Genomic DNA, 10815 nt, shown 5'->3' on the forward strand with positions numbered 1-10815 from the left:
AAGTCAGTCATCTGATTGTACTGTGGATAAGACGTGCACGTTTGTGAATTACACAAATTAGGAGCACGATAAAAATAACTCATGGTGCCGTCGCTTGCTATTACAAACTTTATAAGACCCACTTGTGATTATGAGCTTGAATTCAAGCAGTCGACTTCACATTGCTTTCATATACAATTTTTAACTACCACATTCCTATTCACGATCATCTGGTAGGCATGAAGGCAGCATTAGTGAAAACAGGCAGAGACAATGGTAACTTTAGCAACATGAGCCTTACAGAGTGCCAAGAAGCTCTTTCAGAAAGCCAATTTGGACAACAAACGCGTGATACTTTTTCTGGAGCTGACGTTCATGCGCAAAGTGTTGGTATTGATCCCTAATTTTTTTTCTAGGGCATTTTCTTCTATAATTAAATTTGACCACAGTGTCGTCAGAGGTTCAGATGAAGGGAGTCTATGGAGACTCCTGTGTTCATTGGTGCTTCCAAAAACACAACACTTGTAATGCCTCTTTGGCAACTGAGATTGTGTATCTCCAGTAATGCCCGATTGCTGCTTCTCAGTCAGGGCTGTGTTTATGCTAATAGGGCAGAGATCGTCACAAATGGGCGGGATTTCTCCATACGATGGCGTGTACGTAGGGAGGATCTGGAATGTTTATGATTTATTAGGATTTTAAAACAATGAGTGGGTGGACTTTGACCATTATAGGCTGGTTGTTTACACAGAGTGCAGCCACACAACTGTGTTCAAACACCTTATAAAGGGGATTTTTGCATAATGTAAAGCAACTGATGGTTGATTAGTTATACTTTACGTATATGACTGTAATAAACAGCTCATAATGGTATAGGGAGGAGTTATACTAATTTGGATGAGTTATACTAAAGTTTGGAAAAGCAAAGACAGTGATAGAGCATGTTTTTGTGGGCAGGTTATGTAGTAACAGTTATGGCGTCATCGGACCTCAGGCCAGTGGAACTGTGGGTCTGTTCTGAGAGACTCACTGGCTGCTCACCAGCATCATTTGACTGGAATCGAGTTCTTGAAATAGCAGCTGCCGCTTTGCTTTCTAAAGTGGGCGGACAAACAGACCATCCTAAATGCACATTGTTCCTCGATGGGAAACACTGTTTGATTAGAGGTGAGACGGCTCATAACACTGGTCTAGGACCAGGCTCTCCAACGTAGATCCTGACTGACCTCAGGCCTGCAGGAGAGTGCATGAATCAGGCCGTTCCTCAGGAGACAGGAGATGAGGCTTCCTGAGGAAATGCCATCAGAGAAACACAGACGTTCATTCTGCACACCCACAAATCAGTGTCTGAACCAGCCGTTAAAGATCAAAACATCCAAAAACAACATCAAACTTACTTGAGTTGCATCAGGATTTTTTAAGATATCTCTAATATCTCTGGTTTCTTAAAGAAATAGTTCTTCCAAAAATAATAGAATAGTAGGCCATCAAAGATGTAGATGAGTTTTGTTTCTTCATCAGATTTGAAGAAATGTGTCATTCCATCACTTGCTCAACAATGGATCCTCTGCAGTGAATGGGTGCCGTCAGAATGAGAGTCCAAGCATCTGATAAAAACATCACAATAATCCACAACAGTCCACTTCAGAAGACAACAGCATAATTAAAGGAGTAGTTCAGTTCTAGAACAAAGATTTAAAGATTATTGTCTCACCCCCTTGTCATCCAAGATGTTCATGTCTTTCTTTCTTCAGTCGTAAAGAAATTATGTTGTTTGAGCAAAACATTTCAGGATTCCTATCCATATAGTGGAGTCATGAGTTTGAACTTCCAAAATGCAGTTTAAATGCAGCTTCGAAGGACGATCCCAGCTGAGGAAGAAGGGTCTTATAAGAAAAAATTACAATTTGTATACTTTTTAACCTCAAACGCTCATCTTGTCTGGCTCTGTGTGAACTCACAGGGTCACTGCAGTTTGGGTATGTCGAAAAACTCCCATCTCACTTTCTTCATCTACATGGCAGTAACAGTACTGACCCAGTGTTTACTAAGTGAACGTGCGCGGAGGATCAAACATCAAACGAGGCAGAAGTGATTTTGAAGTTAGAGGAGAAAATGAGATGGGAGTTATTTGACACACCTTAACTGTATTGACCCGGATTACACAGAGTTCACACAGAGCTAGACAAGATGAGCATTTGAGGTAAAGAGTATATAAATTGTCATTTCTTTTAGAAAATGACCGATCGTTTCGCTAGATAAGACCCTTCTTCCTCGGCTGGGTTTGTTTAGAGCCATTTGAGGCTGCATTTAAACTGCATTTAGGAAGTTCAAACTCGGGTACCATACAAGTCCACTATATGGAGAACATTCCTGAAATGTTTTCCTCAAAAAAACATAATTTCTTTACGACTAAAGAAAGACAGACATGAACATCTTGGATGACAAGGGGGTGAGTACATTATCTGTAAAATTTTTGTTGTGGAAGTGAACTTCTCCTTTAAGAAATATGTTTTTAACTTCAAACCAGTCCTTCCTAACACAAGTCAGGAGAGAAATCTGCACAGATCAAGCACCATTTATGAGCCTAAACAAATATGTGGCTGAATTTTGATGTGAGAGACAACAGGAGATGGACTTTTTCACTGGAGGAAGTGTTATTATCGATTATAGACTCATTATTTATTATAATTTGTTATTGAACAAATATTAGTAGAAGATGAGAAACAATGACATTTCAAGTGGGAAAACTACCCAAGTGTGAAGAAGTCAGACAGTCAATGTCAACCATTAGCACACAGGAAGTTAACTTTGGCTGCACATCACATTATTTATTACATGTCAGAGCACAGAGATGTTAAAACAAGAGATTCACAACAGAGTCCATTTAGCCTACTTCTGTTTGTCAGATCCAATCTAGATCTAGTCTTCATATGTATAGTCTTTTTATTTCATGCAGAAAACATCACAGAATCACAGAAGTGTAAAATGAACAAAGGTCAGTCCAAGTCTAATCCAGCACGTGCATTTTTCAAGATTACTGGCTGATTTTTGGGAACAGAATGAACAAAACTCCATTAATTAGCCACTCTAGATATCTGGATAACACCATTTTACCACTAGAAAGAAAAGCATCCAACAGTTCAGTAGAGCTGGATGGACAAAATGGCTTCTATCAACGTGTGTGGTAAGGTCAGTTCTGTTATTGTCTCAGTGATCAAGACAGATTTTTTGCAGTGTTGCTGGGAAAGGTTCTCAGGCTGACTTTACGAGAATCAGACTCCGAAGCTTGTGGCCGTCTGGACTGTCTGTGTGTTTGCTAGAGGAGAATGTGTGAGATGTGAGATCTGGACTGTAAATGCTCAATGAGTAAAACATTGCAGGACGTGATTTAATCCACAAATTGATTGATGTACGTTAAGTGCGTCTCAAGTGCCTCAAAGGCTGATGCACAAACGGATCAATGTTTTGAAAGCGTCTCAGTGTTTCACTCTCACTATTACACTGAGATTTGTGAAAGATTTTAAGTATGTTTAACGCAGTCAGAATATGTTGCAGCAGAATATAACAGAGAGACACTAGAGAGACTGTTGTTGTGTTTTGGCCTGTGACGTGATGGATGATTCAATTAACAGCAATCAATTATTGTGTCTGTTGTAAACAAGACACACAGTACACAGTGTTTTGATATGAGTATCAAATCAATTACGGAATCAAATAAAGCTGCACAATTAAACAAGTAATCGAGATTATGATGTGGTTCATCATGAAATGTGTGATTGCAGGATTTGTTTTGAGATCTGCTCCTGTTGCATTAATGGATTGTGTTTATAACATGTTTTTGCTCTAGTTGAGCAAATGATGCGACGACAGAGGAGAATCAGAGGCTTTAAATGAGTGTCAGGAACTGCAGATGTTTTACTTCTGGACACATGAAAATCAATGCTTAAAACAAGCAAACTGACTGTTGAATTTGATGCATTTTAAAAAATAAGTGTTTTACCCATCATGCACTGTAATGACATTCTCATTCAAATCAAAAAGGAGTAGATACGACTCCTGCATTTTCAACATTTAATAATCACAGTTACAGTATGATCTGAAATAATCAGCAATGTCATTATTGTTATGCTCGTGCAGCTGTAGAATCAAAGCCGTCGTATTTGTTCAGAAATCTACAAAGCATGATCTGAAGACCGCTAATCAGCCGAGATTACGTGATTGAGACCGAAGCATGCGCTCATGATGGTGAATCAGCAGCATCTCGTCCTGCTTCATCAGACCATCTGTGTGATTCTGATGGTTTATGATGCTAAGATTGTGAGGAAATCACTTCAGGTTGCTAAATGTGTTGTTTATCTTGCAGATCTTCTGCAAAGCAGGCAGCGTGCTGCACCGACAAGTACGTGTTCCTCCCTTCATGTCTCTGTGTAGTGTACTTCAACCCCTCACCACCCATACTGAGGGACTAGACACAGATCCACCCCACTGTGTTTGCAGTAGTCAATACTGTCATCTTAGCCATTATTTTATGGATGCATGATATTTCTGAATTCAGCATTTTAACTGATTCGGCTAATATGTTGGATATGACAGCACTGAAAAAACAAAGTTGTTTCAACTTAAAAAAGTAAGTGTTTGTGCTGCCTTAAAATTTTAAGTTTAGTCAACATGAAATGTTTAGTTGTACTTCATGAAAACGTGGATATTTGAGTTGAGTAAACTTAAAAATTTAAGGCAGCGCGAACACTTCTTACTTTTTTAAGATGAAACTACTTTTTTAAAAGTGTACAGTAAATTATATTTCTCTGCTAGGTCACAGAATGCACAACAAGTGATGTTTTGATTCCTGATTTAAGGATTAAATTAGACAAGTACAAATCTAGATTGCTGATGGTATATATTTACAGGGTTGCCAGGTTTTCACAACAAAACCCGCTCAATTGCTACTCAAAACTTGCCCAAAAGTAGCCCAGTTGCATTTTGAAGGGGGTGGGGGGGATACACAATTTTTGATGGGGTTTCCCTGGTAAAATTAGCATTCCAGGGGATAAATATTATGTTATTGGGGTCACTTCAGCCCACTGCAGCAGTGTTAAAGTAGCCCAGTTCTGCGGGAAAACTGCAGACTTGGCAACACTGTATATTTATAAGATGATAAGTTATTTTACTGTCAAACAAAAGTACTAAACATTACACAACATTATGTAGTATATTTAAGTATAGTTTTATTAAGAAATTAATACTTTTGTTCATCAAGGATGCATTAAATTGTAAATTGATCAAAAGTGACAGTAATGGCATGTATGATGTTACAAAGGATTTCTATTTCAAATACGTGCTGTTCTTTTGAACTTTCTATTCATCTGTAAATCCTGAAATAATCAGAAATGGTTCTTGAGCAACAAATCAGCATATAAGAATGATTTCTGAAGGATCATGTGACACTGAAGACTGGAGTAATGATGCTGAAAATTCAGCTTTGATCACAGAAATAAATTACATTTTAACAGATATTCACACAGAAAGCAGCTATTTTTAACAGTAATAATATTTCAAATTTTTTACCATTTTTACTCTATTTTTGAACACATAAATGCAGACTTGGTGAACAGAAATGTCTTCTTTCAAAAACATTAAAGGAGAAGTCCACTTCCAGAAGTTACAATTTAAATTACAATTACAATTTAAATACTTTTTAATCTCAGACGCTCAAGACAGTTAGAGTATGTCGAAAAACTCCAATCGTGTTTTCTCCCTCAACTTCAAAATTCATTTCAAAATCATCCTACATCGCTGCAGAAGTACAGACCCATGTCTTTGCAAAGTGAACATGAAACGAAGATCAAACCCCCTTAACAAAAAAGGTAAAACAGCGATATAGGACGATTTTGAAGTTGAGGGAGAACATGAGATTTTGTTAAGGGTGTTTGATCTTCTTTGCATGTTCACTTTGCAAAAACTGGGTTGGTTTTTGGACATACCCTAACTGTCATGAACCAGAACGAAACAGAGTTGAGGGAGAGCAAGACAAGACGAGCGTTTGACATTAAAAAGTATATAAGTTGTATTGTTTTAATGAAAATAACCAATCGTTTCGCTAGATAAGACCCTTCTTCCTTGGCTGGGATCGTTTACAACCGCATTTGGGATCGTTTGAAGCCGCATTTAAACTGCATTTTGGAAGTTCAAACCCGGGGCACCATATCAGTCCATTATATGAAGAAAAATGCTGAAACGTTTTCCTCAAAAAAACATATTTTCTTTATGACTAAAGAAAGAAAGACATGAACATCTTGGATGACAAGGGGGTGAGTACATTGTCAATTTTTGTTCTGGAAGTGGACTTCTTTAAAAATCTCACTTTTTCCAAACTTTGAACAGCAGTGTTTATCAGTTATCAGCTTAATAATTTTTGGCATCAGTCAAAATGTCTGTGCATCCCTACATTGTTGATATTCCAGTTTATATCCAATGAACATAATATCTGAAGGCTGAGAAAGAAAACTTTAGCTGGTAATTGTGATGGTCCTCATTAGCACCTGTAACCCTGTGTGAGCGACACTCGCTGATGTAGACGTGTGTGATCATCAGATCTGTGTCTGTGTGTGTTTGACGGACAGCTTTTATTGATGCCTCTGTGTGTGTGTGTGTAGGTGCTAAGAAAGCCCCGGTTCCGGACGATGAGGAGTTAGTGAGTCTAAGTAAGCGGCTGGTGGAAGATGCCGTGTTGCGGGCCGTGCAGCAGTACATGGAGGAAACTCAGCAGAACGGCACCACTCCAAAAAACGACGGTCCGCCGGTGGCCGGCGGCAAACTCAGCACCACCAAATGACCGCGCGAGCCCTGAGCCGTACCCCGACCCGACCGGGCGGAGAGCCGCAACACGCCTCCACCTGCCAGGTGAAGCGATTGTGGAGCAGAGAATGATCACAAGTGAAGCCAAGATCAGGGCGAATCTCTGGACGCACGCAGCACTCAAACTCTCCTTTATTTTCCTCTTTCCCCGTCCTGCATCACTCCTGTCTGTTTGACTTTATTTGTGACTGATCCTTCAGAAAAAGAGCGCACACATCACGCACGCGCCGCTGTAGTGTCCGGAGGCCCGTTTCGGTCTGTCAGTGTTGCTTTGTCATCTTCACATCTGACAATCACAGTGAACTGCTCAGTTGGACTGCACATGAAATGCAGGCCTGAAGCCCGATCCAAAGCCAGAGCCATCAGAACAGCTTATGAACTCTGCAAGCGCGATGTTTGTGTTTGTGTACGTGTAACCCTGCATATGTGTGTCAGATGACGACGTGTGTGTGTGTTGTTTGTGCCGTAGGGTGTGCGTTTGCTCAGAGCAGAATGGACTTGGAAAGAGAGCGCAGGCGGACGCAGGTAGAGGCCATAAAGACACTGTTAGCGCAGGAAAACATTCGAGCTAAGATCCTACAGGAGCTCGACTTGGCCGTCGGAGGGAGTCCACACTGAAGCTCATGGACACACACAACCATCTCAAAGTAAATCCCACACTTGCACACAGACTTTCACTGACGTACAAACCAGCAGAACATCTCACACACACATCAGTCCACAGCGTTCATACTGAAGTGAGGCCGGCCTGAAATAACCTTATTAGATGATTTTTGGGGGAATTAAAATGTATATGAATTGATTTGATTTGAGCGTTTGATGTCTGTAATGCTTCAGATAAGCACCCACAGTGGCCTTAGAGAAATCACACCTTGTTATATTGCTGAAGAACATGTCGTTTCATTTTTTTTTTGTTTTGTATTTTCACCAGAACCTTAAAATGTGTTTTTATGCTCCCTGTCCTGATCTTTCATGATTTCCATGCACGTATTGATGAAGTGTTAAAGCCGGCTGGATTCGTATAAACAGTACTATGATGTCATCGTTTAGCGTTTCGTTTCCCATCTGTCACTTTTTTTACTCTTAAAAATAAAGGACCTGATGACGGCGAGTGGACGTGACTCATTCGGTGTTAATGATTGAGGTTGAGGTTGTTCTTAGACTGTTAATCAGTCTTGTATCTCAGAGTCATTTTGGCAGGGTTTTTCTGAGAGCTACTCGCAGCTACATTTGCAACGCCTCCGACTTTACGTTCGTCTATTTTTTTCCCTCGTGCTCTGAAATAAGCATATTGCCTGCCGTCTGCTGAGCGCGAGAGAAATCAAAGCACGACCGAGAACAGCCTCGACACATTAGAGGCTCTGGAGTTCTGACACGAGATCTAGAGGTTTATTCGAGGTGAAGCCGTCACTCGCAGAAATAAGATTGAGTTTCATAAGCGCCATTCAGTAATTATTTCTTAGCAGGACTTCTGTAGAACAACGTTTGCATGGATAAAACTCATTCATTCAAAATGACAAATAATTCAAGTTTTTAAAACTTAAAAATGTAAATGATAAATTGTCATTTTAACCCCCTGGGCCCATATTCACAAAACATTGTATCTTAGCACTAAGAGCTACGAGTTTTCTCTTAAAAGCCAAACTTTTACCAAGGAATAGAGAGAAGTATTAAGCTAAGAGTAAGGGTGGGGTTGACCTCATTGTTATGGATGATCTCAACATATTTATTAACTATGCACACTGTGATTGGCTGAGAGGGGAGGAGTCTCTGTCAGAGATTTATTCATAGAAATCAAATAAAAATTTGAAAATAAAAATGTTGCACATTCAAATAAATATTTTAAAATGCAGGCAAAATGTCACTGATTAAACAAGTATATGTTCAGCTAAATGTCAGACTCTTATATGTGTGCTTCTCATAAACAGTCATTGATATGCATATAAACAGTCTTTTAATTAATAGTGTAGAATAAACATGGCTGATAGTAAGACATGCAAACGTAAATTGACTGGATGCAAAAACAGCTTTTTGCCCAACTTGTTAATGAAAACAAGGATGTAATCAAAGGAAAAATTGGTGTTGGGATAACCTCCAAAACCACAAAAGATGTGTGGGAAAACATATGTACGCAAGTAAATGCAGGTTACCTTATGAGGCAGTTTGCCGGTGTTCTGACACCATTTGTGATTTGGTCTTAGTGACTTAGGAGTCCTCTTCATACAAACCATCACAGAAATTGTAATACTATTGCAAACATTACAAACCATCAACTTTTAACCATTATTAAATCCAATTTTAAAAAAATGGTTTCCTGTAGTGTGATATGGGACATGTTCCATTAGGATTTAGTGTTTTTAACAAGCTGCCGATTACCAGTAGAGACCAAAAGGCACCATTACAGTTACCATTAAAACCAGTACAATTTCCATTATAACCAGTAAAACCATTACAAATTTCTATTTTTTCAGCAGGGCTAAAATGGCTGTTGCTGGCAATCTGCCTCAGAACATAAACATTTTAGAAACATGCTGCATTTATTTGCACACGTTTTCCCACATATCTTTTTTGGTTTTGTAGGTCATCCCAACTCCAATTTTATCTTTGAGTTTATCCTTGTTTTTATTAACAAATTGTGCAAAAAGTAACAGCTGTTCTTGTGTCCAGTTTGGTTTTCTTTTACATTTGCTTGTCTTACAATAATCAGCCATGATAATTCTACTTCATTAATTAAGAGGTTGTTTATAATTGTTTATGAGAAACACATGTAAAAAAAGCTGATAATTAGCTGAACATATACTTGTTTAATTAGTGACACTTAGCCTGCAATCTTTATTTGAATGTGTCAACATTTTGATTTTAAAATCTTCATTTGAATATGGCAACATAATATTGTGCTCTACAATATTTCTATGAATAAATCTCTGACAGAGACTCCTCCCCTTTCAGCCAATCACGGTGTGCATAGTTAATAAGTATGCTGACATCATCCATAGCAAAGACGTCAACCCCGCCCTTACTCTTAGCTTAAGATTTCTCTTTATTCCTTAGTAAAATTTTGTCTCAGCAGTTTTGAGAGTAGGTTTTAAGAGAAAACTCTTAGGTTAAAAACTTTTACTGCTGTATAGGAGAACTCAGTGCTAAGACAAGATGTTTTGTGAATACGAGCCCTGGTATTTATTGAGAGTAATATAAAGCACACACTTCTATAATTTGGCTGTACTGTTTAATTTTTTAAGTTGAATGTATACTTTTAGTTACTAATCTTACAAAAGATAAATATTTCAAATGAATACTGTTCTTTTGAACTTTTTGTTCATCTGTGAATCCTGAAAAATAAAATGTATCATTCAACATTGCTAATAAACATATGTTTCTTGAGAGCAAATCCTCATATTAGAATGATTTCTGAAGACACTGAAGACTGGAGTAATGATGCTGAAAATTCAGCTTTGATCACAGAAATCAATTACATTTCAACAGATATTCACACAGAAAACAGCTGTTTGAAATTGTGTTGTATTTTTGATCAAATAATAAGGTCTTGGTGAGCAGAAGAGACTTCAGAAACATTACAAAATCTTCCTGACCTCAAATGAACAGCAGTGAAATGTTCATGTTTCCTATAATGGCCCCTTTGAACAGTTCACATGATTCGCTTCTTGATGTGTTTTCTTTCTTCTTGAAATCTCTCAGTCATTGTGGTGTGGTGATGATCTCTCCGAAACAATCCTCCATTATACCCAAAATACACAACCGCTTTCAGTGACGCAGCACACAGATCAAAATCAGATCCTGAAAACAGCCTTTTCTTTTCCTCCTAGTAAAATCAGAGATGTCAGACCAAGAGCTTGTCTAAAAACAGGAGGCAGTTTGGAATATTTTTAATTCAAACCACAAATAAATCACCAGTTCACTATGTGTAAAAGATGCGTAAAATCACATCTCATCCCCCTGAGAAATAATCTCATAAGTGCA

General features: G+C 38.5%; 1 protein-coding gene across 4 annotated transcripts in view; it reads left to right on the plus strand.

Annotated features, from left to right (window-relative positions):
- LOC127183163 (A-kinase anchor protein 7) overlaps positions 1–7948 on the plus strand; it is a 44729-nt gene extending 36781 nt beyond the window's left edge. For 2 of the 4 annotated variants that reach the window (XM_051139025.1, XM_051139024.1), the window contains exons 8-9: positions 4346–4381; positions 6636–7489. In XM_051139025.1, the coding sequence (XP_050994982.1) occupies positions 4346–4381; positions 6636–6814 (215 nt within the window). In that variant the 3' untranslated portion in view covers positions 6815–7489. Of the gene's footprint in view, positions 1–4345; positions 4382–6635 lie in introns of all 4 variants that reach the window. The other 2 variants (XM_051139027.1, XM_051139026.1) reach the window with 2 other exon arrangements.
- The last annotated feature ends 2867 nt before the right edge of the window (positions 7949–10815 follow it).

The sequence above is a fragment of the Labeo rohita genome, chromosome 20 (genome assembly GCF_022985175.1).
Source record: "Labeo rohita strain BAU-BD-2019 chromosome 20, IGBB_LRoh.1.0, whole genome shotgun sequence".
Classification (NCBI taxonomy): Eukaryota; Metazoa; Chordata; class Actinopteri; order Cypriniformes; family Cyprinidae; genus Labeo; species Labeo rohita.